Here is a 27,852-nt window from a genome sequence, read left to right as displayed (position 1 = left end):
AGGCGGCACGCTGCTTTTCTCATGCCCTATAAAAGACTCTTTTTCTGCGTTAGGGAAACACAAGGTGAGGGCAGATTTCCCCTTACACTCAGACAGGGAAGGGTTTACAAAGACTGCTTATTCCGCCAATGAGAGCACAGAACGCACCAGGTCAGCAGCCAATTACAGCACAGCAGGCACCGTATATAAAAGACGTCAGAGAGCGGCTTGTGCTGTATTACCATTTGTTGGTTAAAGTGACGTTGAGCTAACATGGCAGAAACTGCACCAGCCGTCGCCGCTGTCCCGCCGTCAGAGGGCGCAGCCAAAAAGAAGAGGCAGCCGAAGAAAGCTGCAGGGGGAGCCAAGAAAAGCGGCAAGTCTTCCGGGCCCAGCGTTTCCGAGCTGATCTTAAAGGCAGTGGCCGCCTCCAAGGAGCGCAGTGGAGTTTCTCTTGCCGCCCTGAAGAAGGCACTGGCTGCCGGAGGCTACGATGTGGAGAGGAACAACAGTCGCATCAAAGTGGGGGTGAAAGGATTGGTGACCAAAGGAACGCTCACCCAGGTGAAAGGCACCGGCGCTTCCGGCTCCTTCAAGCTCAATAAGAATCAGCTGGAGAGCAAGAAGGCCGCCCTGAAGCCCAAGAAACCAGCGGCAAAGAAAGTGGCCAAGTCCCCGAAGAAGCCCAAGAAAGCTCCGAGTGCAGCCAAGAGCCCCAAGAAGGTGAAGAAACCCACAAAAGCGGCTGCTGCCAAAAGCCCAAAGAAGCCTAAAGCCGCGAAGGCCAAGAAAGCGGCCAGGAGTCCGGCCAAGAAGGCGGCGAAGCCCAAAGCAGCCAAGAGTCCGGCCAAGAAGGCGGCGAAGCCCAAAGCCGCCAAAAGCCCGGCCAAGAAGGTAGCTAAGCCCAAGAAAGCTGCGGCCAAGAAGTGATGGAAGAGCCGCCGTAGCAGCCTCGCTTCCTTGTTATCCCCCCAAAGGCTCTTTTCAGAGCCACCCACCCTGTCCCGGCAGAGCTGTAGGCGCACGGCGTGACCAGTTGGGGGCGCCCTGTGTACAGATATTGAGTCACCACATAACGTTACAGTTCAGCAGTCTCTCCGTGGGATTTTTGGTTGCTTATTAATACGTAACGCAGGGTTATTTATTAGCGCTACTGTAGCAAGACTGATCGGGAAATAATTAGTGATAAGCGGGTTCGGTTTCTCGGAAACCGAACCCCCCCCCGAACTTCACGCTTTTTACACGGGTCCGAGGCAGACTCGGATCTTCCCGCCTTGCTCGGTTAACCCGAGCGCGCCCGAACGTCATCCCGCTGTCGGATTCTCGCGAGGCTCGGATTCTATATAAGGAGCTGCGCGTCGCCGCCATTTTCACACGTGCATTGAGATTGATAGGGAGAGGACGTGGCTGGCGTCCTCTCCGTTTAGAATAGAAATAGATATTGAGAGTGAGACACTTGATTTACTGGAGCTTAGGAGTACTCAGAGAGTGCAGAGTTTACTAGTGACTGACCAGTGACCACCAGTGCAGTTTTATTATTATTTAATATAATCCGTTCTCTGCCTGAAAAAAAAACGATACACAGTGACACAGTATACCATATCTGTGCTCAGCCTCAGTGTGCTGCATCATCTATGTATATCTGACTGTGCTGAGTGCTCACTGCTCACACAGCTGAATTGTGGGGGAGACTGGGGAGCAGTTATAGCAGGAGTACATATATTTATTAACAGTGCACACTTTTGCTGCCAGAGTGCCACTGCCAGTGTGACTGACCAGTGACCAGTGACCACCAGTATATTGTGATTGTCTGCCTGAAAAAGTTAAACACTCGTCGTGTGGTGTTTTTATTCTATAAACGCATTCTGCTGACAGTGTCCAGCAGGTCCGTCATTATATAATATATACCTGTCCTGCAGTAGTGATATATATATATATATTTTATATCATTATCATCCAGTCTATACTAGCAGCAGACGCAGTATGGTAGTCCACGGCTGTAGCTACCTCTGTGTCGGCAGTCGCTCGTCCATAATTGTATACCTACCTGTGGTGTTTATTTTTTTTCTATCTTCTTCATACTAGTAGTTAACTTTAGGAGTCTGCAGTGCTGACAGTGTCCAGCAGGTCCATCATTATATAATATATACCTGTCCGGCTGCAGTAGTGATATATATATATTTTTTATATCATTATCATCCAGTCTATATTAGCAGCAGACGCAGTACGGTAGTCCACGGCTGTAGCTACCTCTGTGTCGGCAGTCGCTCGTCCATCCAAAAGTATACTAGTATCCATCCATCTCCATTGTTTACCTGAGGTGCCTTTTAGTTGTGCCTATTAAAATATGGAGAACAAAAATGTTGAGGTTCCAAAAATAGGGAAAGATCAAGATCGACTTCCACCTCGTGCTGAAGCTGCTGCCACTAGTCATGGCCGAGACAATGAAATGCCAGCAACGTCGTCTGCCAAGGCCGATGCCCAATGTCATAGTACAGAGCATGTAAAATACAAAACACCAAATATCAGTAAAAAAAGGACTCAAAAATCTAAAATAAAATTGTCGGAGGAGAAGCGTAAACTTGCCAATATGCCATTTACCACACGGAGTGGCAAGGAACGGCTGAGGCCCTGGCCTATGTTCATGGCTAGTGGTTCAGCTTCACATGAGGATGGAAGCACTCAGCCTCTCGCTAGAAAAATGAAAAGACTCAAGCTGGCAAAAGCACAGCAAAGAACTGTGCGTTCTTCGAAATCACAAATCCACAAGGAGAGTCCAATTGTGTCGTTTGCGATGCCTGACCTTCCCAACACTGGACGTGAAGAGCATGCGCCTTCCACCATTTGCACGCCCCCTGCAAGTGCTGGAAGGAGCACCCGCAGTCCAGTTCCTGATAGTCAGATTGAAGATGTCAGTGTTGAAGTACACCAGGATGAGGAGGATATGGGTGTTGCTGGCGCTGGGGAGGAAATTGACCAGGAGGATTCTGATGGTGAGGTGGTTTGTTTAAGTCAGGCACCCGGGGAGTTACCTGTTGTCCGTGGGAGGAATAGGGCCATTGACATGCCTGGTGAAAATACCAAAAAAATCAGCTCTTCGGTGTGGAAGTATTTCAACAGAAATGCGGACAACATTTGTCAAGCCGTGTGTTGCCTTTGTCAAGCTGTAATAAGTAGGGGTAAGGACGTTAACCACCTCGGAACATCCTCCCTTATACGTCACCTGCAGCGCATTCATCATAAGTCAGTGACAAGTTCAAAAACTTTGGGCGACAGCGGAAGCAGTCCACTGACCAGTAAATCCCTTCCTCTTGTAACCAAGCTCACGCAAACCACCCCACCAACTCCCTCAGTGTCAATTTCCTCCTTCCCCAGGAATGCCAATAGTCCTGCAGGCCATGTCACTGGCAATTCTGACGAGTCCTCTCCTGCCTGGGATTCCTCCGATGCATCCTTGCGTGTAACGCCTACTGCTGCTGGCGCTGCTGTTGTTGCTGCTGGGAGTCGATGGTCATCCCAGAGGGGAAGTCGTACTCGTAAGACTACTTTTACTACTTCCACCAAGCAATTGACTGTCCAACAGTCCTTTGCGAGGAAGATGAAATATCACAGCAGTCATCCTGCTGCAAAGCGGATAACTGAGGCCTTGGCATCCTGGGCGGTGAGAAACGTGGTTCCGGTATCCATCATTACTGCAGAGCCAACTAGAGACTTGTTGGAGGCACTGTGTCCCCGGTACCAAATACCATCTAGGTTCCATTTCTCTAGGCAGGCGATACCGAAAATGTACACAGACCTCAGAAAAAGACTCACCAGTGTCCTAAAAAATGCAGTTGTACCCAATGTCCACTTAACCACGGACATGTGGACAAGTGGAGCAGGGCAGGCTCAGGACTTTATGACTGTGACAGCCCACTGGGTAGATGTATGGACTCCCGCCGCAAGAACAGCTGCGGCGGTACCAGTAGCAGCATCTCGCAAACGCCAACTCTTTCCTAGGCAGGCTACGCTTTGTATCACCGCTTTCCAGAATACGCACACAGCTAAAAACCTCTTACGGCAACTGAGGAAGATCATCGCAGAATGGCTTACCCCAATTGGACTCTCCTGTGGATTTGTGGCATCGGACAACGCCAGCAATATTGTGTGTGCATTAAATCTGGGCAAATTCCAGCACGTCCCATGTTTTGCACATACCTTGAATTTGGTGGTAAAGAATTATTTAAAAAACGAGAGGGGCGTGCAAGAGATGCTGTCGGTGGCCAGAAGAATTGCGGGACACTTTCGGCGTACAGGCACCACGTACAGAAGACTGGAGCACCACCAAAAACGCCTGAACCTGCCCTGCCATCATCTGAAGCAAGAAGTGGTAACGAGGTGGAATTCAACCCTCTATATGCTACAGAGGTTGGAGGAGCAGCAAAAGGCCATTCAAGCCTATACAACTGAGCACGATATAGGAGGTGGAATGCACCTGTCTCAAGCGCAGTGGAGAATGCTTTCAACGTTGTGCAAGGTTCTGCAACCTTTTGAACTTGCCACACGTGAAGTCAGTTCAGACACTGCCAGCCTGAGTCAGGTCATTCCCCTCATCAGGCTTTTGCAGAAGAAGCTGGAGACATTGAAGGAGGAGCTAACACAGAGCGATTCCGCTAGGCATGTGGGACTTGTGGATGGAGCCCTTAATTCGCTTAACAAGGATTCACGGGTGGTCAATCTGTTGAAATCAGAGCACTACATTTTGGCCACCGTGCTCGATCCTAGATTTAAAACCTACCTTGGATCTCTCTTTCCGGCAGACACAAGTCTGCTGGGGTTCAAAGAACTGCTGGTGACAAAATTGTCAAGTCAAGCGGAACGCGACCTGTCAACATCTCCTCCTTCACATTCTCCCGCAACTGGGGGTGCGAGGAAAAGGCTCAGAATTCCGAGCCCACCCTCTGGCGGTGATGCAGGGCAGTCTGGAGCGACTGCTGATGCTGACATCTGGTCCGGACTGAAGGACCTGACAACGATTACGGACATGTCGTCTACTGTCAGTGCATATGATTCTCTCCCCATTGAAAGAATGGTGGAGGATTATATGAGTGACCGCATCCAAGTAGGCACGTCAGACAGTCCGTACTTATACTGGCAGGAAAAAGAGGCAATTTGGAGGCCCTTGCACAAACTAGCTTTATTCTACCTAAGTTGCCCTCCCACAAGTGTGTACTACGAAAGAGTGTTTAGTGCAGCCGCTCACCTTGTCAGCAATCGGCGTACGAGGTTACATCCAGAAAATGTGGAGAAGATGATGTTCATTAAAATGAATTATAATCAATTCCTCCGTGGAGACATTGACCAGCAGCAATTGCCTCCACAAAGTACACAGGGAGCTGAGATGGTGGATTCCAGTGGGGACGAATTGATAATCTGTGAGGAGGGGGATGTACACGGTGATATATCGGAGGATGATGATGAGGTGGACATCTTGACTCTGTAGAGCCAGTTTGTGCAAGGAGAGATTAATTGCTTCTTTTTTGGTGGGGGTCCAAACCAACCCGTCATTTCAGTCACAGTCGTGTGGCAGACCCTGTCAATGAAATGATGGGTTGGTTAAAGTGTGCATGTCCTGTTTATACAACATAAGGGTGGGTGGGAGGGCCCAAGGACAATTCCATCTTGCACCTCTTTTTTCTTTCATTTTTCTTTGCGTCATGTGCTGTTTGGGGAGTAGTTTTTGGAAGGGCCATCCTGCGTGACACTGCAGTGACACTCCTAGATGGGCCAGGTGTTTGTGTCGGCCACTTGGGTCGCTTATCTTAGTCACACAGCTACCTCATTGCGCCTCTTTTTTTCTTCTTTGCGTCATGTGCTGTTTGGGGGGTGTTTTTTGGAAGGGCCATCCTGCGTGACACTGCAGTGCCACTCCTAGATGGGCCAGGTGTTTGTGTCGGCCACTTGGGTCGCTTATCTTAGTCACACAGCTACCTCATTGCGCCTCTTTTTTTCTTTGCGTCATGTGCTGTTTGGGGGTGTTTTTTGGAAGGGCCATCCTGCGTGACACTGCAGTGCCACTCCTAGATGGGCCAGGTGTTTGTGTCGGCCACTTGGGTCGCTTATCTTAGTCACACAGCTACCTCATTGCGCCTCTTTTTTTCTTTGCGTCATGTGCTGTTTGGGGGGTGTTTTTTGGAAGGGCCATCCTGCGTGACACTGCAGTGCCACTCCTAGATGGGCCAGGTGTTTGTGTCGGACACTAGGGTCGCTTATCTTAGTCACACAGCTACCTCATTGCGCCTCTTTTTTTTCTTCTTTGCGTCATGTGCTGTTTGGGGAGTAGTTTTTTGAAGGGCCATCCTGCGTGACACTGCAGTGCCACTCCTAGATGGGCCAGGTGTTTGTGTCGGCCACTTGGGTCGCTGAGCTTAGTCATCCAGCGACCTCGGTGCAAATTTTAGGACTAAAAATAATATTGTGAGGTGTTCAGAATAGACTGAAAATGAGTGGAAATTATGCTTATTGAGGTTAATAATACTTTGGGATCAAAATGACCCCCTATGGAGCCATGGATATAGCTTATCTTGACTTTAGTAAGGCTTTTGACACAGTTCCACATCGCAGACTGCTAAATAAACTTGAAAGTTTGGGATTGGATATTAGGATTATTGAATGGATAAGATCTTGGTTGAAGGATAGAAAACAGAGAGTTGTGGTAAATGGAGTGCATTCACAGGAGGGAAATGTTACCAGTGGAGTACCCCAGGGATCTGTACTTGGACCAGTGCTTTTCAATATCTTTATTGGTGACATTGCAAATGGGATTAAAGGGAAAGTATGCCTTTTTGCAGATGACACAAAGGTATGCAACAGGGTAGACACACCAGGTGGGGTAAAACAAATGATTGAGGATCTAGGTAGACTAGAGGAATGGTCAAGAGTCTGGCAATTACAGTTTAATGCCAAAAAATGCAAAATCATGCACTTGGGTCTCAAAAATCCTAAAGCTAAATACAGTATTAATGGCACTATACTGGAAACTACTGAGGAGGAAAGGGATCTAGGAGTCACTATTTCAGATGACTTAAAGGCAGGTAAGCAATGTAACAAGGCAATGAGGAAGGCTAGTCAGATGCTTGGCTGCATTGGGAGAGGAATCAGCAGCAGAAAGAAAGAAGTAATAATGCCACTGTATAGGTCATTGGTACGGCCTCATCTAGAATACTGTATTCAGTTCTGGAGGCCATATCTTCAAAAGGATATTAATACATTAGAAACTGTACAAAGGAGGGCAACTAAAATGGTGCATGGCCTACATCACAAAACATACCCAGAAAGACTAAGAAATCTCAATATGTATAGTTTGGAGCAGAGAAGAGAAAGGGGGGACATGATAGAAACTTTCAAATATATGAAGGGTTTTAACAAAGTCCAGGAGGGAAACATTCTCCAAATGAAGAGAAGCAATAGGACACGAGGACATGCACTGAGACTGGAGGGGGGGAGGTTCAGGGGAAATTTGCGGAAAAATTATTTCACAGAAAGGGTAGTGGACAAGTGGAATAGCCTCCCATCAGAGGTGGTAGAGGCTAAGACAGTAAAGCAATTTAAACATGCATGGGATAGACATAAGGATATCCTTACAAAGAAATAAGGATCAAATAAGGTTAGTGATAAAAAAAAATAATATATAAAAAAAAAAAAGGGGCAGACTAGATGGGCCAAGTGGTTCTTATCTGCCGACAAATTCTATGTTTCTATGTAAATTCTATGATTTAAGCTGTTTTTTAGGGTTTTTTGAAAAAAACACCCGAATCCAAAACACACCCGAATCCGACAAAAAAAAATTTGGTGAGGTTTTGCCAAAACGCGTTCGAACCCAAAACACGGCCGCGGAACCGAACCCAAAACCAAAACCCGAAAAATTTCCGGTGCTCATCACTAGAAATAATACCTGGATGTCCTGCTTCCTACCTCAGGCCGCTCACAATAGCGGCATGCTTCCTTCCTGTGTACTCGAACACTCACCATTCCCTGTGGTGAACAGTCTGCAGGGTAGCTGCTGAAAAGCAAGTATCCTTTTAATGTTTGTTTGCACTTTTTGAGAACACTAGCTACACAATAACAGGGAGATTGCTATACCAGAAAGAGAACCTCCAGTAGAGACAAATGGTTCTGTGCAGTTTCTATTCCCCTGTATCAGAGTCGTTGGCAAGTAAGCTTGCCTACTTAATAATTGTTCAAGAGGTCGTTGTAACAGATTATATATAAACTACACTTGGAGAAACATTCACAGCTGTGCCTTAATACACTATGCTTGAATTTTAGGACATGTATTCTGTCAGTATGTCATCGTCATAATACAAGTGACGTTTTAACTCCACATCTTATCAAGAGTACCCCGCTACAGCACCTCCTGCGCAGGCTATGCACGGTATATTACACCTACATCCTTCAGAATTTTTCATAACATAATATCGAACCGATTCCACCCAGACACAAGGAGGCATCATCCAAATGGACAGAGGCAATTATGCTGCTGCCTTTTTCCATTCCAGATTGACTAAAATTCTAGCTCTATATGGTCTATGCATTGTAAATGGCAACTTCTGGCGTCTATTATTTGAATATCCAGCGAGACTTTGTAGATGGGAAAGAAGTGTATTTCTATCGTTAATATTGTGGAACTGACTGTGACATTACGCTTCCCTTGAAAAGCAGCATGTTCATAAAGCTCGTTTCAGGAGTACTCTAGGTGGCCCCTAAAAGGGCCTTTTGTTAGCGTGTTTCGGGAAAGGAGATCAGCCAAAGAGAGGAGCCAGATCTTAACCTCCAAAACCATACAGAGTGCGGCCCTGGCGCTTGAGAGCATAGACCACATCCATAGCTGTGACAGTCTTCCTCTTGGCGTGCTCGGTGTAAGTGACGGCGTCCCGGATCACATTCTCTAGAAAGACCTTCAGCACCCCACGGGTCTCCTCGTAGATGAGGCCAGAAATGCGCTTCACGCCACCTCTGCGAGCGAGACGGCGAATGGCAGGCTTCGTGATGCCCTGGATGTTGTCCCGCAGCACCTTCCTGTGGCGCTTAGCGCCTCCTTTCCCGAGTCCCTTACCACCTTTGCCTCTTCCTGACATCTTCAAACAGCTTGCGAGTTGCAATCAGTAAGAATGAGCTGATCGCCTCACAGCTGCCCTTTATTAAGAGGAAGAGCGGACCTGATGGGGGACCTAAAACTCGGAGAGGCGGAGACCTGGGTAGTCCGCCTTTTCTGACTTAGCACACCGCAATACAGTGACAGCTTTCTCTTCGTCATCTCTATTCATTTCCGTGAACAGATATCTAATATAAATGTTTAAAAAAAATAATTGGATCCATTTGATCCCACATTTCGAGAGTAAAATGAGTATGGGTAAAATAGTAAAAGAAGGTCTTACACCTATAGCCAATTAACGAAAAGTAGTGACATTTCATTCTCCCTGAAATGATAAATAATATATTTTCCAAATACATATAGAGTGTTTATCGCTATTAAGTCGGACCCACACCAGCGCCTTGGGCTAGGAGGGCGATGCATCGGAATGGCCCAATGAGAGCCGAGCTAAATTCGGCGGGTCAAAACAAGTTAACCGGAGTGGACAATTCAAAACCCGGTAGGGGAACACTCCCCCAATGGCATGCCGCTTCTGAGGTGACCCTAGCTAAAAGTATTCCTGGCACCCAGGCTCGGTTCGCTTCGATCTCTAATTAGCGAGCGCCAGCGTATCAGCTATGTTCTCTCGCCGTCTTAAAATATTGTATATTAGGTGTAAATAATAATAGTATGTCAACTGGGTCAGCTGAACCGTACCTTAGAGCTCACCCACATTGCGACCCGGATCACTACTACTCCTCAAATAACCATTGAAGCGGTTTTTACAGCAACGAGCATCACTGGTACGTGTGCGCCTAAACGGGAATCCTATTTTGTGAGGTCATAATGGACTAGGTACAAGCAGGGGCACCGCAGTTTGCATCCCGTTGTTACTTTTGCAACGATATCATAGTATCTCGAAGACCGACTTTTAACCACCTGTTTATCAAGAATAAGTTGCTTAATAAGTCATCCTGCCTGAGATAGTAGCGATATTAACAAGGTAACAATCCAGTTTGTATCACTTGAACCAGACAGAAAATAATGTGCTAGTCACACAGCAACTACACGGGCAGTGTTTCTGCTGCGCTCTATTGCGTTTTAGAAGCCCTGGCATCTGTAGCTTTGACGAGTTCTGTAGAAACCTGATCTACATCTGGAACGTGTTTTACAGTACATGAGAGCGGAGAGAACGTCGCTGTGCACGCAGTAATCATCAACAGGGGGGTCTGTACTAGCTCGCACACTAGAGGGGAGTTCCCCAGCATCCGACTAACAAGATGCACATGTATAAGGAATGGAGAAACTACAACACAGCCTAGATTACTGTGATTCAGTCAAATTCAGGGAGACAGGACACAGCGCAAATAATAACAGTTACAGCCCGATTAGCGAGGAGGTGGGTGGCTCTTAAAAGAACCTTTGTGTTCGTGTGGGAGAGGAAGGGGAGATTACTTGGCGCTGGTGTACTTGGTGACGGCCTTGGTGCCCTCGGACACGGCGTGCTTGGCCAACTCTCCCGGCAGCAGCAGGCGTACGGCGGTCTGGATCTCCCGGGAGGTGATGGTGGAGCGCTTGTTGTAGTGAGCCAGGCGGGAAGCTTCCCCCGCAATGCGCTCAAAGATGTCATTGACAAAGGAGTTCATGATGCCCATAGCCTTGGAGGAGATGCCGGTGTCAGGGTGCACCTGCTTCAGCACCTTGTAGACGTAAATGGCGTAACTCTCCTTCCTGCTCTTTCTACGCTTCTTCCCATCCTTCTTCTGGGTCTTGGTTACGGCTTTCTTTGAGCCTTTCTTGGGCGCTGGAGCAGACTTTCCTGGATCAGGCATTTTTACCACCCACTTGTCCTTTTACACAATGCAGAAAATTTGTGCGGTACAAAGCCCGGGGTTGCTGTATTTATAGGCAGCTTATGCAAACGAAGATTCACCGCTTCTGGTAACGCTATAGGGTAGAAGTGTCACGTGACACTGGGAGGTACCTAACACCCCCTTCACTACATATTGCGGATTGGTCTGTGGATAAACTTGAGCAGCATTGGTTCATTAGGAAGCAAACCAATCACAGAGCACGCGGTTGATCCTCTCTGAGTGTATATATAGGAGGAGGGCGGTATTACAGGCTCACATTTCCTCTCGGTTTGTTGTCGAAAGATACTCTTTGTTTTGTGAACTGAACATGTCCGGCAGAGGCAAACAAGGCGGCAAGACCCGGGCTAAGGCCAAGACTCGCTCATCCAGGGCCGGTCTCCAGTCGGTCGCGTTCACCGTCTGCTGAGGAAAGGAAACTATGCTGAGCGAGTGGGAGCCGGTGCCCCGGTCTATCTGGCCGCGGTGCTGGAGTACCTGACGGCTGAGATCCTGGAGCTCGCCGGAAACGCCGCCCGCGACAACAAGAAGACCCGCATCATCCCCCGCCACCTGCAGCTGGCTGTGCGCAACGACGAAGAGCTCAACAAGCTGCTCGGTGGGGTGACCATCGCCCAGGGAGGCGTTCTGCCCAACATCCAGGCCGTGCTGCTGCCCAAGAAGACCGAGAGCCACAAACCGGCCAAGAGCAAGTAATGTGAGGCTGGCAGCTTCCACCACAGAAACAATGTACCCGGCACACAACACAAAGGCTCTTTTCAGAGCCACCCACATCTTCCCAGGAGAGCTGTGTGTACTGCCATTGCTTGTGTTGTAGCGATATCTGACGGGCTAGCCGCGCTTTCCTCTCCACATCCCGTCCATACAACCGCTAAAGGTATAAACGCTCCCTTACCCTTTAGGAGCCCTGGTCTGTTGTGGTGAAATCGAATGATAGTCTGAATATTCCCTTTGCAATATCTGCATGCTGCAAATGAGGCCCCTTCCGCTTATAGGAGTGGGAAGCTGATCCGTATAAAGTATATAGAGGGAGAAACCATAGTCTCTCTCCGTGTGACGTAACAAAGCTAGAATGAAAACAGCTGCATTAAATAAAATGATTTGACCATTGAAAAGTGAGAATAGCCTCTTATCCCTGCTGAAGAAAATAGGTTGTACAAGGGTATCTAGGCGGAACACTAGTAACGATGTACTGTCTGTGAAGCAGTCCGTCCAAATATTTAATTTTTGACAGTCAACATTCCATTATTCACTTTGCGGCTTGCTTATCGTATTATATATGTAAACTTCATAGATTTGGCCTGTCATTTGAAGCTGCTATGGGTGGAGAGCGGAGGATTCATCCGCATCCTGTTACTCCGACATTGAGGGGTGACTTATGCTGCAGCTCGTTTAGAAAGACTTGGTGGCTCTGAAAAGAGCCTTTGTGTTGTTGCGTGTATAGGAAGTGCCGAGTATCTATGCCCTCTCCCCTCGGATCCTGCGGGCCAGCTGGATGTCTTTGGGCATGATGGTCACCCTCTTGGCGTGGATGGCGCACAGGTTGGTGTCCTCGAAGAGCCCCACCAGATAAGCCTCGCTGGCCTCTTGCAGGGCCATGACGGCGGAGCTCTGGAAGCGCAGGTCAGTCTTGAAGTCCTGGGCGATCTCACGCACCAGACGCTGGAAGGGCAGCTTGCGGATCAGCAGCTCAGTGGACTTCTGGTAGCGGCGGATCTCCCGAAGAGCAACGGTCCCGGGTCGGTAACGGTGAGGCTTCTTTACACCGCCGGTAGCTGGGGCGCTCTTCCGGGCGGCTTTGGTCGCCAGCTGCTTGCGGGGAGCTTTGCCGCCAGTGGACTTACGCGCTGTTTGCTTGGTCCTGGCCATCTCTAACGTCTGTAGAATGAATGGATGGAGAGCTGACGTTCTACAGCTCTATTTATACACATTGCTGCCCTGTAATTAGGGGACTTAGAAACGCCTTTCAACCTGATTGGTTTAGACAAAACCTTGGATTTTTCAAAAAGACCGCCAAGAATTGGTTTCTCCTTTTTTTTCCCCATCTCAATTGTACTTGTAAAGTAGAAATATATACCCCCTTACATAGCATATTCTGAAGCTTTAGATTTGAGTATAATCAGATTTTCGGAATGTGTATTATACTAACATAAAAGAGTAAATACTATATATATATATATATATATATATATATATATATACATATATATATACAAGCTATAACTACTAATTCCAGGGAGATATTAATATATGACTGCAGTAAGAAAATAAAAAAAAAACACTCTGCATACTATTTGATCTAAAATAACAATCGTTTCATTATTAACCCATAAATACATATTATGTATTTTCTAGCATATAGTAAGTATGGTAGCTTTAAAATTGAGTATGAAAAGAACTTCTGCATGTGTGAAACGATTTGATACTAATGGGAGACAGTATTATAGCATGATACAATTGTAACTATCCTATTGAAACATTTGTGGATACAATCTGTGCACATGTATCCATTTAGACCACAAGCTAAACCTTATATGTCTGGGACATTGCATGAAGAAAATACAAGGCTACTGTAGATCTGGATTACATAAATGGGCAATTCTACTACTCAGTGGAAACTATGTAAAATAAATAAATAAATAAAACACAGAACTAAAGGACCTGCATGTACAGCCAATCGTGCATTGTCCTATTATAATCACTGAATTTGTATTTATGCACATGTATTTTATTGATATCCATTTTGCTTGTTCTTGGGGAGGAGGGAGGGGTCCAAAAAAACTACACTCTTAAAGAATTGAGAAAAAGTTATACTTATGATAATATAATAGAGTTTAGGCTCTTAAATGGGACCATAGGGATTTAAGGCCAATATATATTTACCATAGTTTATGTGAAGAAATAATAATAATTAAAAACAATCCTAATTCAATAATAATCTATCACCTCTTCTGATGGTGCAGCACGCCAACAATGTCTGCTCCAGAGTCCAACGTGAGTGTGCTACTACCCATGACTCCTCACTGTGCTATTACTTACCGCTGAGAAATAATTAGTAATATGGGGACATTTAATCAATGCACACATTCCATAGTAAGAAGGAGCAGGGCCTTTCTGCCTTTTTTTACTGGTTCTTTCTTTCTTTCTCTTTTTATACCATCCTTGGAGACGCAGAAAGCCACTGGTGTGGCACAGATCGAGTTCTGTGGTTTCCCTACTTGCTCTGGAGTTTCTTTGCAGACTCCCACTGCTCTAGAACCCTACTCCAGCCTGCCATCATTGGGTGGGGATGAGGTTCAGACCTTGATGGTACTTGCTGCTGGTCCACGCCCTTCAGTTAGCAGTCATCATCTCTGTTTGTCCATAACTCATGTCCATCCTCATTTGTCTTCCATTCCTCTACGGCGATCATCTTCTCTCAACACTGCTCTTGACCTGCCCTAGTCTATACCTGTGCTTTCCATCACTGGTCAATGCCGTTGAACTCTGGTCTGTTACTCTGCGTTGCCCTTCTCCTCACAAATTTGCATCCACAGTGGATCTCTGCTGACACAATGTTTCCCCAAGAGGTTCTGATGCTTCGGTCCGCAGCCGCCTCTTCTATACACCAGGCATTCCCAACCACGGTCCTCAAGACACACTAACAGTGCAGGTTTTAGTGATATCAAGGCTTCAGCACAGGTGACTTAATTAGTAGCTCAGTTATTTTGATTTAATCATCTGTGCTGCAGCCTGGATTTCACTAAAATCTGCACTGTTAGTGTGCCTTGAAGACCATGGTTGGGAATGCCTGCTCTGGACATTCAGCCTTGTGGTCTCGGTGCATCTTTCTCCTGCTGTCCGTCAGTGACGTTCACAGCTGAAGCTGCAGCACCTGCTTTTATCACGGTAGTACATTTACAAAGTAAGATTAGTTGAACCTGTGCTCCTCGGGTGACTGTTGTCTCTCTTCTTATTCTGCAAACTTCATCAGTTAAATTTACTCCCCAGAATTATTGTGTGCACATATGTCTATCATCCATTTATATGCCTAAATCATCGGACTATTATGTACTTTCTTGAAAATGGCATCCACTGCTTTTATTCTGCAATTAGTACTTGCCATGTAATGATTCTTCTTCTTCTCCTCCTCCTTCTCCTCCTCCTCCTCCTCACACCTGTGCACCTGCTAGGTTTCCCATTGCCATCCTAAACCCTTCACCTATTTATCCTCGTTTCATCCATTCCTCTCACCTAGCACTATTACAAGTGGTCTCTCTAATTATCCCCCTAATGATCCCTAATATTCCTACTTTTTCCCTCTAATTATACAAATATTCATAATGATTCCACATGGGAGGAATAGAAGTATTCCTCTTATAGAGCTCCGATGTCCTCTTTTAAAAATGCCAAAGTCTCATACTTTGGCATTTTTAAGAGGACTCGTAATGTGAACAGATTTTTAAAAGAGAACTCGTAATGGGAACAGATCACCATAGCCCTCACTCTGACACACCGATCTTGCATAAATGTACATTCATGTCTGTATGGGTAATTTCATAAACATTTGGGGAAAATGCCACCAACATTCTACACGTCGGGGAGAATCTCAGACAGGCAGGGTTAACCTGTGGCTGACTATGCTGGGTATCTCTCTTTTGTCACAGTAACTAGAGTTCCTAAACAAGACTGCCAATACGCTGTGGGGCAACCTGCCTGTGCTAGCCACCCGGGTGTACAGGAGCCCAACCATCACCTTTATGTCTTTGAAAATGCTGCCACCCCTGCACAGACTGAGCCCCAGATCACCTTCGTTACATGTAGTGCCAGGGGGACAGAAAAATGCCCCAATCAGACGTTTTAGCCTCGCAGAAAAGTACAGATGTGTTATATGCTGGGCAGATCCAGCCTGGTGTAAGTAAGCTGACAGCGGCTATTCCTGGCTCTCTTTGCAGCGCCTTGGCTAGCAATGGCCGTGTAGGCTTAGGGGAGACCTTGGAGTACTGGTGTGGTGCAGAGAGGCGGCACGCTGCTTTTCTCATGCCCTATAAAAGACTCTTTTTCTGCGTTAGGGAAACACAAGGTGAGGGCAGATTTCCCCTTACACTCAGACAGGGAAGGATTTACAAAGACTGCTTATTCCGCCAATGAGAGCACAGAACGCACCAGGCTCAGCAGCCAATTACAGCACAGCAGGCACCGTATATAAAAGACGTCAGAGAGCGGCTTGTGCTGTATTACCATTTGTTGGTTAAAGTGACGTTGAGCTAACATGGCAGAAACTGCACCAGCCGTCGCCGCTGTCCCGCCGTCAGAGGGCGCAGCCAAAAAGAAGAGGCAGCCGAAGAAAGCTGCAGGGGGAGCCAAGAAAAGCGGCAAGTCTTCCGGGCCCAGCGTTTCCGAGCTGATCTTAAAGGCAGTGGCCGCCTCCAAGGAGCGCAGTGGAGTTTCTCTTGCCGCCCTGAAGAAGGCACTGGCTGCCGGAGGCTACGATGTGGAGAGGAACAACAGTCGCATCAAAGTGGGGGTGAAAGGATTGGTGACCAAAGGAACGCTCACCCAGGTGAAAGGCACCGGCGCTTCCGGCTCCTTCAAGCTCAATAAGAATCAGCTGGAGAGCAAGAAGGCCGCCCTGAAGCCCAAGAAACCAGCGGCAAAGAAAGTGGCCAAGTCCCCGAAGAAGCCCAAGAAAGCTCCGAGTGCAGCCAAGAGCCCCAAGAAGGTGAAGAAACCCACAAAAGCGGCTGCTGCCAAAAGCCCAAAGAAGCCTAAAGCCGCGAAGGCCAAGAAAGCGGCCAGGAGTCCGGCCAAGAAGGCGGCGAAGCCCAAAGCAGCCAAGAGTCCGGCCAAGAAGGCGGCGAAGCCCAAAGCCGCCAAAAGCCCGGCCAAGAAGGTAGCTAAGCCCAAGAAAGCTGCGGCCAAGAAGTGATGGAAGAGCCGCCGTAGCAGCCTCGCTTCCTTGTTATCCCCCCAAAGGCTCTTTTCAGAGCCACCCACCCTGTCCCGGCAGAGCTGTAGGCGCACGGCGTGACCAGTTGGGGGCGCCCTGTGTACAGATATTGAGTCACCACATAACGTTACAGTTCAGCAGTCTCTCCGTGGGATTTTTGGTTGCTTATTAATATGTAACGCAGGGTTATTTATTAGCGCTACTGTAGCAAGACTGATCGGGAAATAATTAGTGATAAGCGGGTTCGGTTTCTCGGAAACCGAACCCCCCCGAACTTCACGCTTTTTACACGGGTCCGAGGCAGACTCGGATCTTCCCGCCTTGCTCGGTTAACCCGAGCGCGCCCGAACGTCATCATCCCGCTGTCGGATTCTCGCGAGGCTCGGATTCTATATAAGGAGCTGCGCGTCGCCGCCATTTTCACACGTGCATTGAGATTGATAGGGAGAGGACGTGGCTGGCGTCCTCTCCGTTTAGAATAGAAATAGATATTGAGAGTGAGACACTTGATTTACTGGAGCTTAGGAGTACTCAGAGAGTGCAGAGTTTACTAGTGACTGACCAGTGACCACCAGTGCAGTTTTATTATTATTTAATATAATCCGTTCTCTGCCTGAAAAAAAACCGATACACAGTGACACAGTATACCATATCTGTGCTCAGCCTCAGTGTGCTGCATCATCTATGTATATCTGACTGTGCTGAGTGCTCACTGCTCACACAGCTGAATTGTGGGGGAGACTGGGGAGCAGTTATAGCAGGAGTACATATATTTATTAACAGTGCACACTTTTGCTGCCAGAGTGCCACTGCCAGTGTGACTGACCAGTGACCAGTGACCACCAGTATATTGTGATTGTCTGCCTGAAAAAGTTAAACACTCGTCGTGTGGTGTTTTTATTCTATAAACGCATTCTGCTGACAGTGTCCAGCAGGTCCGTCATTATATAATATATACCTGTCCTGCAGTAGTGATATATATATATATATATTTTATATCATTATCATCCAGTCTATACTAGCAGCAGACGCAGTACGGTAGTCCACGGCTGTAGCTACCTCTGTGTCGGCAGTCGCTCGTCCATAATTGTATACCTACCTGTGGTGTTTATTTTTTTTCTATCTTCTTCATACTAGTAGTTAACTTTAGGAGTCTGCAGTGCTGACAGTGTCCAGCAGGTCCATCATTATATAATATATACCTGTCCGGCTGCAGTAGTGATATATATATATTTTTTATATCATTATCATCCAGTCTATATTAGCAGCAGACGCAGTACGGTAGTCCACGGCTGTAGCTACCTCTGTGTCGGCAGTCGCTCGTCCATCCAAAAGTATACTAGTATCCATCCATCTCCATTGTTTACCTGAGGTGCCTTTTAGTTGTGCCTATTAAAATATGGAGAACAAAAATGTTGAGGTTCCAAAAATAGGGAAAGATCAAGATCGACTTCCACCTCGTGCTGAAGCTGCTGCCACTAGTCATGGCCGAGACAATGAAATGCCAGCAACGTCGTCTGCCAAGGCCGATGCCCAATGTCATAGTACAGAGCATGTAAAATACAAAACACCAAATATCAGTAAAAAAAGGACTCAAAAATCTAAAATAAAATTGTCGGAGGAGAAGCGTAAACTTGCCAATATGCCATTTACCACACGGAGTGGCAAGGAACGGCTGAGGCCCTGGCCTATGTTCATGGCTAGTGGTTCAGCTTCACATGAGGATGGAAGCACTCAGCCTCTCGCTAGAAAAATGAAAAGACTCAAGCTGGCAAAAGCACAGCAAAGAACTGTGCGTTCTTCGAAATCACAAATCCACAAGGAGAGTCCAATTGTGTCGTTTGCGATGCCTGACCTTCCCAACACTGGACGTGAAGAGCATGCGCCTTCCACCATTTGCACGCCCCCTGCAAGTGCTGGAAGGAGCACCCGCAGTCCAGTTCCTGATAGTCAGATTGAAGATGTCAGTGTTGAAGTACACCAGGATGAGGAGGATATGGGTGTTGCTGGCGCTGGGGAGGAAATTGACCAGGAGGATTCTGATGGTGAGGTGGTTTGTTTAAGTCAGGCACCCGGGGAGTTACCTGTTGTCCGTGGGAGGAATAGGGCCATTGACATGCCTGGTGAAAATACCAAAAAAATCAGCTCTTCGGTGTGGAAGTATTTCAACAGAAATGCGGACAACATTTGTCAAGCCGTGTGTTGCCTTTGTCAAGCTGTAATAAGTAGGGGTAAGGACGTTAACCACCTCGGAACATCCTCCCTTATACGTCACCTGCAGCGCATTCATCATAAGTCAGTGACAAGTTCAAAAACTTTGGGCGACAGCGGAAGCAGTCCACTGACCAGTAAATCCCTTCCTCTTGTAACCAAGCTCACGCAAACCACCCCACCAACTCCCTCAGTGTCAATTTCCTCCTTCCCCAGGAATGCCAATAGTCCTGCAGGCCATGTCACTGGCAATTCTGACGAGTCCTCTCCTGCCTGGGATTCCTCCGATGCATCCTTGCGTGTAACGCCTACTGCTGCTGGCGCTGCTGTTGTTGCTGCTGGGAGTCGATGGTCATCCCAGAGGGGAAGTCGTACTCGTAAGACCACTTTTACTACTTCCACCAAGCAATTGACTGTCCAACAGTCCTTTGCGAGGAAGATGAAATATCACAGCAGTCATCCTGCTGCAAAGCGGATAACTGAGGCCTTGGCATCCTGGGCGGTGAGAAACGTGGTTCCGGTATCCATCATTACTGCAGAGCCAACTAGAGACTTGTTGGAGGTACTGTGTCCCCGGTACCAAATACCATCTAGGTTCCATTTCTCTAGGCAGGCGATACCGAAAATGTACACAGACCTCAGAAAAAGACTCACCAGTGTCCTAAAAAATGCAGTTGTACCCAATGTCCACTTAACCACGGACATGTGGACAAGTGGAGCAGGGCAGGCTCAGGACTATATGACTGTGACAGCCCACTGGGTAGATGTATGGACTCCCGCCGCAAGAACAGCTGCAGTAGCAGCATCTCGCAAACGCCAACTCTTTCCTAGGCAGGCTACGCTTTGTATCACCGCTTTCCAGAATACGCACACAGCTAAAAACCTCTTACGGCAACTGAGGAAGATCATCGCAGAATGGCTTACCCCAATTGGACTCTCCTGTGGATTTGTGGCATCGGACAACGCCAGCAATATTGTGTGTGCATTAAATCTGGGCAAATTCCAGCACGTCCCATGTTTTGCACATACCTTGAATTTGGTGGTAAAGAATTATTTAAAAAACGAGAGGGGCGTGCAAGAGATGCTGTCGGTGGCCAGAAGAATTGCGGGACACTTTCTGCGTACAGGCACCACGTACAGAAGACTGGAGCACCACCAAAAACGCCTGAACCTGCCCTGCCATCATCTGAAGCAAGAAGTGGTAACGAGGTGGAATTCAACCCTCTATATGCTACAGAGGTTGGAGGAGCAGCAAAAGGCCATTCAAGCCTATACAACTGAGCACGATATAGGAGGTGGAATGCACCTGTCTCAAGCGCAGTGGAGAATGCTTTCAACGTTGTGCAAGGTTCTGCAACCTTTTGAACTTGCCACACGTGAAGTCAGTTCAGACACTGCCAGCCTGAGTCAGGTCATTCCCCTCATCAGGCTTTTGCAGAAGAAGCTGGAGACATTGAAGGAGGAGCTAACACAGAGCGATTCCGCTAGGCATGTGGGACTTGTGGATGGAGCCCTTAATTCGCTTAACAAGGATTCACGGGTGGTCAATCTGTTGAAATCAGAGCACTACATTTTGGCCACCGTGCTCGATCCTAGATTTAAAACCTACCTTGGATCTCTCTTTCCGGCAGACACAAGTCTGCTGGGGTTCAAAGATCTGCTGGTGACAAAATTGTCAAGTCAAGCGGAACGCGACCTGTCAACATCTCCTCCTTCACATTCTCCCGCAACTGGGGGTGCGAGGAAAAGGCTCAGAATTCCGAGCCCACCCGCTGGCGGTGATGCAGGGCAGTCTGGAGCGACTGCTGATGCTGACATCTGGTCCGGACTGAAGGACCTGACAACGATTACGGACATGTCGTCTACTGTCAGTGCATATGATTCTCTCCCCATTGAAAGAATGGTGGAGGATTATATGAGTGACCGCATCCAAGTAGGCACGTCAGACAGTCCGTACTTATACTGGCAGGAAAAAGAGGCAATTTGGAGGCCCTTGCACAAACTAGCTTTATTCTACCTAAGTTGCCCTCCCACAAGTGTGTACTACGAAAGAGTGTTTAGTGCAGCCGCTCACCTTGTCAGCAATCGGCGTACGAGGTTACATCCAGAAAATGTGGAGAAGATGATGTTCATTAAAATGAATTATAATCAATTCCTCCGTGGAGACATTGACCAGCAGCAATTGCCTCCACAAAGTACACAGGGAGCTGAGATGGTGGATTCCAGTGGGGACGAATTGATAATCTGTGAGGAGGGGGATGTACACGGTGATATATCGGAGGATGATGATGAGGTGGACATCTTGACTCTGTAGAGCCAGTTTGTGCAAGGAGAGATTAATTGCTTCTTTTTTGGTGGGGGTCCAAACCAACCCGTCATTTCAGTCACAGTCGTGTGGCAGACCCTGTCACTGAAATGATGGGTTGGTTAAAGTGTGCATGTCCTGTTTATACAACATAAGGGTGGGTGGGAGGGCCCAAGGACAATTCCATCTTGCACCTCTTTTTTCTTTCATTTTTCTTTGCGTCATGTGCTGTTTGGGGAGTAGTTTTTGGAAGGGCCATCCTGCGTGACACTGCAGTGACACTCCTAGATGGGCCAGGTGTTTGTGTCGGCCACTTGGGTCGCTTATCTTAGTCACACAGCTACCTCATTGCGCCTCTTTTTTTCTTCTTTGCGTCATGTGCTGTTTGGGGGGTGTTTTTTGGAAGGGCCATCCTGCGTGACACTGCAGTGCCACTCCTAGATGGGCCAGGTGTTTGTGTCGGCCACTTGGGTCGCTTATCTTAGTCACACAGCTACCTCATTGCGCCTCTTTTTTTCTTTGCGTCATGTGCTGTTTGGGGGTGTTTTTTGGAAGGGCCATCCTGCGTGACACTGCAGTGCCACTCCTAGATGGGCCAGGTGTTTGTGTCGGCCACTTGGGTCGCTGAGCTTAGTCATCCAGCGACCTCGGTGCAAATTTTAGGACTAAAAATAATATTGTGAGGTGTGAGGTGTTCAGAATAGACTGAAAATGAGTGGAAATTATGCTTATTGAGGTTAATAATACTTTGGGATCAAAATGACCCCCAAATTCTATGATTTAAGCTGTTTTTTAGGGTTTTTTGAAAAAAACACCCGAATCCAAAACACACCCGAATCCGACAAAAAAAATTTGGTGAGGTTTTGCCAAAACGCGTTCGAACCCAAAACACGGCCGCGGAACCGAACCCAAAACCAAAACCCGAAAAATTTCCGGTGCTCATCACTAGAAATAATACCTGGATGTCCTGCTTCCTACCTCAGGCCGCTCACAATAGCGGCATGCTTCCTTCCTGTGTACTCGAACACTCACCATTCCCTGTGGTGAACAGTCTGCAGGGTAGCTGCTGAAAAGCAAGTGTCAGGCGGCGGGCGGCAGAGCGCCGGAGTCCGGAGGAACGAGGATCCGAGAGGATCCAAGTTCCTCCAATCAGCTGCGGCGGATTTGAAAAGGGCGCCGGACGCGAGCCAATCGCTGCTCGCGGCCCGGCGCCCAATGAGGAGTCGCCGCGGCGGACCAATGGGAGTCCGCCGCGTCATAGCTCCGCCTCCCCCCAGCGCCTTATATCAGGCGCTGGGTGGCGGCGGAGCTCAGTAGTGAGCCGGGCACGGAGCAGAGAAGAGCTCCTGAAGAGGAAGAAGCCAGGAGGCCAGCGCGGACGGCGACTGCGGCGACGGCGGAGCCAGAAGAGGCGGAAGACATCTCCAGAAGACCGGAAGACATCTCCAGAAGACCGGACGGCGGCGGCCCAGCGGAGACGGACGATCGGCGGAGAGTGCTGTTTGGAGCGGGAAGCAAAAGAGCTAACGAAGCTCCCCTCCACAGCCTCTCCCACCGGTCCTGGTAAGAGGCCCTGGGCCTACTTCACTTATTTATAGATCCTCCCTAGACCACCAGGCGTTCGGGCACTAGGCCCGTGGGCACATTCAGGCCCTCCCGGCCTGTGGCTATTTAGTCGGGCCCTCCCGGCTCGTGGGGCAATTCGGACAGTGTGTCTGGGCCGAGGCCACGCGCAGTCGGGGTCCCACTCGGCCCGTGGCCCGCAGGCCCAGACCACTATCCTCCGGGGGTTCGGGCATTAGGCTCGAATCACCCTCACACAACGGGCACCAGTTAGGCGGGCACTAGGCCCGGGTGTACATTCAGGCACTAGGCCTGTGGGAACATTAGGGGGCATTAGGCCCCAGGTGCAATTTGGCCAATAGGGATACGTATAAGGTGACCCTGGGCACAAGGCCCAGGTCACCCGACGGGTGGCAAGATAGGCGGGCACTAGGCCCGTGGGTGAAGTCAGGCCTCCGGCCTGGGCGCAGTCAGGGGGCGCTAGGCCCAGAAGTACTTTCATCAAGGTGAATAAGGTGGTACTGGATACCAGGTCCAAACCACCCTTAGGGAGGGACAGTGGCCCCTACCGGGAAGAGCATAGGAGGTGAGTAGGCTGTGCGGCGCCCACCCCCTGCATCCGGCGGTAGGTATTTATAAGGACAGCACCGTGGTATGTGGTATTCCGATGTGTGTTGTTACCGTGCAGGGCAAGTTACTGTTATGAAGTTTGTGCCTAGTTTGGTTGCACCACACTCACAGAGCTAGTTTGAGGGCTCTGCAGTTGTAGTTAGGATAAGGTGAGACACTAGGTCCAGTTAGGCCCTGCACGGCGGTTCTTTTTCTCTTGCCTCCTTACAGGGATCTGTACGGGAGAAGATCGGAGTACCGGAGTGTGAGACGGTGAGTAACAATAGTCTGAGTGTTTGGTCGTGTCCTTTCTATCTCCCTTCCTTCAGGGCAACGGTGAGCCTTGCACGGCTGTGCAAGGCGGAATTTCCACCTGGTGCGAAAGTGCCGATAGGTGAAATTCGGGCTCTGAGGCGGACGCCGGTGATGACCCCCACCTAGCCCGAAGGCGCCTTTTTCCTCGGCTACATAGGGGTTGTTATCCACGGTTTAGGAGACGATATTTAACGGATCTTCTTCCTCTTAGGTGTTCTTGCCCGGGTCGTCCAGAAGTGCTTCCAGGACTCTCGGGTGTTCCAGCACCTGCGAGTGAGAGCAGGCGGCGTCCGGTAAGTGGTACCGATCCTATACGCCCTGACGTTGCACTCTCACATTTGGCGTAGTCGGCAGGATGTCGAACGTCGCTCCTCCGGGAGTGGGACCCGACGCCCCTCCGGGAGTAGAGAGGAAGTTCAATTTTGGACCAGCCTTGACGCATACCCCTCGGTATGATGGGCAGAACATGCCGTTGGCAGACTGGAAGAAGAGACTGGAGGGAATCATCCAGCTGTATGGGGTACCTCCGGAAATGCAGCTACACTTGGCGTTGAATACGCTGGATGGCGATGCTTGGCGATCAGTGATCCTTGTTCCGGAAGAGGAACGTAAGACGTTAGATGAGGTACTCTCGATCCTCGAGGGTAACTATGGGAACACTGCGGCAGCAGGAACTTTGCGTCAGCAACTGTTCAATCGGTTCCAGAGGGAGGACGAAACCATACCCCAATTTGCTAACGCGCTACAGGACATGCTGAGCGAAATTACGCGGCGTGATCCGGAAGGTCTGGGGTCCTTGGTCAACCCCAGCCTAATGTTAAGGGATCAGTTCGCACTGGGCCTCCGGAGTATTCCCATCCGACAAATCCTGTTGGATAAAATCGCCAGTGAAAAGACGATGACCTTTCGTCAGGTCCAAGTGGAGGCAGTTGCCAGAGACCGTAATGCTAACTTCGGTCCGTACGCCATGGCCCCACAATGGTCGGCACCGGTGGCCGCAGGGACCAGCCAAGAACCCAGTCCCATGGAAGTCTGTGTCCAGGATCTGAAGGCGGCATTCGCCAAGGTCACTCTGGAAATGAAGGCCGAAATCTCCCAGTTGCGGGATGAGGTGCACAGGCAGAGAGGTTCGGAGGGGTCAGAGGATAGGGCCCCGCATCGGCGGCCCAAGGAATCACGGTCCAATGCAGGAGGTGTCCGCCCCAGGGAAGGTAGGGGTCCCCGTTGTTACCGCTGCAATCGGTTTGGACACATTGCCCGGGAATGTAACGAACCCAGGCAAGACTCTCCGTTAAACTAGAGTCCCTCGCGGTAGCGGGACCACCCGCGGGGGAGGTGGTCGGGAGAGAAACCACAATAGTGGATTCCGCCGACATAGTAGGGGAGTGTCCCGTGGTGATTGGATGTCTTGGGGGCAAGGAGCAGAAGTGCCTGCTGGATACTGGTTCGCAGGTCACTACCATGTCTGAGGTTTGTTTCCTGGAACATTATTCCCATTTGAAGGATTCCGTGTTGGAAAGCTGGGTCACTCTCACGGCGGCCAACAACCTTCCTATTCCAGTGGTCGGAGTTGTGTGGATGGAGATTTCGATCTGTGGACAGACGTTGGGAAGAAAGGGGATACTGGTTGTGGGGAGCGTAGGCTTGAGTCACGGGCCCGTGATTGTGGGCATGAACGTTCTCCAGGATCTCAACCAGCTTTTGTTTCGGGAGAAGGGTCCGCAATACTGGAAGGAGATGGGTATTCAGCGGCCGGTACAGCAAGCCTTTCAGCAGGTAGGGAGAATCTGTGAAGCTGAACGTCGAGAGGAGTCCCTGGGCGCAATTTGGACCAGTGGTCGGCAACAGATTGAGTTACCTCCCCGTCAGGAGATGGTCCTCCCCCTTGAGGTGCAGACTCACCAACATCTGGAGGGGTTAGAGGTCATGGTGGAACCCAATGGATACTTTGGAATGGATTCGGGAGTCGTCCTGGCCCGAACCCTGGCCATAGTGAGGGACGGCCGGGTGTTGGTGCGGCTGTGCAATCTTCTGGATGAAAGGAGGAAAATCCCGGCGGGAGCAACAATTGCCAACATAACGGCGGTCACCAGGGACGGAGTGTCCGGGGGGCGGCAGGTCTTGCTGCATGCGGACGAACCCGGGTCCTGGTCTATGGCAGTGAGCCTGGATAAGGAAGAAGAACCCAGCGCAGATTGGTGCGGTCGGACTATCAGGGAGCAGATGGATGTTTGCTTGGATGAATGTAGTCCCAGTATGGTGCTGAAGTTGGAGCGGATGTTGTGGGAACGACGGAAGGCGTTCTCCCGCTATGAAGAAGACTTCGGATATACGGAAGATGTGACGCATGAAATACGCACTGGGGAGAGCCCTCCTATCCGTGAGAGATATCGCCCCATTCCCCCCAAACTCTACCAAGAGGTCAAGAAAATGTTGCGGCAAATGCTGGATAATCAGGTCATTCGGGAGAGCAAAAGTCCATGGGCTGCGCCCATTGTGTTGGTGCGGAAGAAGGATGGTTCCATTCGGTTCTGCGTGGACTATCGGCGGTTAAATAGCAGTACCGTGAGAGATGCTTACCCGTTGCCCAGGATCGAGGAATCTTTGGCGGCCCTGGGGAATGCCCGGTATTTCTCCACGCTGGACTTGGCCAGTGGGTATTGGCAGGTGGCGGTTAGCCCGTCGGATCAGGAGAAAACCGCCTTCACAACTCCTATGGGGCTGTTTGAATTCCTGCGCATGCCCTTCGGGCTCACCAATGCCCCGGCTACATTCCAACGGATGATGGAGAGGTGTTTGGGAGATTTGAACTTCGAAGCACTATTGATATACCTGGACGATATCATAGTGTTCGCCCCCACTCTGGACGAGCATTTGGCACGCCTGGATGTGGTGTTGCAGCGCCTGGAGAAATATGGGCTCAAGCTCAAACCCCGCAAGTGTCATCTTCTGCAACCAAGTTTGGAGTACCTGGGACATGTGGTGTCCCGAGAAGGGGTCCGCCCGACGCCGGGCAAGATTTCGGCAGTCCAGGACTGGGGGACGCCCACTACTACCACCGAACTGCGCGCGTTCCTGGGGTTGGCTGGGTACTATCGGCGGTTCATTAAGGACTTCGCAAAGATCGCAGAACCTCTGCATGCCCTGCTGAGAGGGCTACCCACGACTAAGAAAACGCAGGTGGTGGCTTGGGGTGAGGCACAGGAGAAGGCATTTCGCCGCCTGAAGGAAATGCTCACGGAGGCTCCGGTTCTGGGCTATGCAGATTTTGACAAGCCATTCCTGCTCTATACCGATGGCAGCCTACAGGGGTTGGGAGCGGTTCTCTCCCAAATACAGGATGGCCGAGAACGAGTAATAGCCTATGGGAGTCGGAGTCTGAGGGACACGGAGCGGAATCCGGACAATTACAGTTCCTTCAAGTTGGAGTTGTTGGCTGTAGTCTGGGCCGTGACTGAGAAGTTCGCCGAGTACCTGACCGCTACCCATGTAGAAATATACACGGATAACAACCCCCTGGCCTATCTGGAGACTGCGAAACTGGGCGCCCTGGAGCAGCGTTGGGTAGCCCGATTGGCGAAATTCCACTATAAAATACGCTATCGCCCGGGGAAGAGTAACGGGAATGCAGATGCGCTGTCACGACACCCTGTGTCAATGTCCTCGAATTCGAGGGACAGTGAGGACGAGGATACGGAGGTCCCCGACTTGACCCGGATTGAGTGTCCCGATGCACTGGAAGGCTCCAGAGTCCTGGAATGCGCTGCCCTGCTCCGGAATACTGAGCTAGAGTGGGCTTCTCTACAACAGAGTGACCCAGGGCTGGATGTCATTCGGCGATGGAGGCAGAACGGACACTGGCCTAGCCGGTGGGAGAGGAGTCGACTGACTCCCTACTGCCGGAAGGTCCTGCGGAGTTGGGATCGATTACTTGTCCGCGGTGGAACGCTGCGTCGAC

At 49.4% G+C, this 27,852-nt stretch overlaps 4 protein-coding genes across 4 annotated transcripts; 2 read left to right on the top strand and 2 right to left on the bottom strand.

Moving 5' to 3' along the window:
• The first annotated feature begins 231 nt into the window (after nucleotides 1-231).
• Nucleotides 232-909, top strand: LOC134934895 (histone H1B-like). The gene has a single exon (XM_063930234.1). It carries the CDS (start codon nucleotides 253-255, stop codon nucleotides 907-909), a length of 657 nt encoding a protein of 218 aa, XP_063786304.1. The 5' UTR covers nucleotides 232-252.
• Nucleotides 910-8,783: 7,874 nt separating this feature from the next.
• Nucleotides 8,784-9,095, bottom strand: LOC134934388 (histone H4). The gene has a single exon (XM_063929836.1). The coding sequence runs from the start codon at nucleotides 9,093-9,095 to the stop codon at nucleotides 8,784-8,786; it is 312 nt and encodes a 103-aa protein (XP_063785906.1).
• A 1,421-nt stretch (nucleotides 9,096-10,516) lies between these two features.
• On the bottom strand, nucleotides 10,517-10,923 carry LOC134934387 (histone H2B 1.1-like). The gene has a single exon (XM_063929835.1). It carries the CDS (start codon nucleotides 10,921-10,923, stop codon nucleotides 10,543-10,545), a length of 381 nt encoding a protein of 126 aa, XP_063785905.1. The 3' UTR covers nucleotides 10,517-10,542.
• Nucleotides 10,924-16,192: 5,269 nt separating this feature from the next.
• On the top strand, nucleotides 16,193-16,870 carry LOC134934894 (histone H1B-like). Its single transcript, XM_063930233.1, has one exon. The coding sequence runs from the start codon at nucleotides 16,214-16,216 to the stop codon at nucleotides 16,868-16,870; it is 657 nt and encodes a 218-aa protein (XP_063786303.1). The 5' UTR covers nucleotides 16,193-16,213.
• Nucleotides 16,871-27,852: the final 10,982 nt, after the last annotated feature.

This window comes from Pseudophryne corroboree, chromosome 6 (assembly GCF_028390025.1).
Source record: "Pseudophryne corroboree isolate aPseCor3 chromosome 6, aPseCor3.hap2, whole genome shotgun sequence".
In the NCBI taxonomy this organism is placed as follows: Eukaryota; Metazoa; Chordata; class Amphibia; order Anura; family Myobatrachidae; genus Pseudophryne; species Pseudophryne corroboree.
This window is presented reverse-complemented; position numbering and strand designations above follow the sequence as displayed.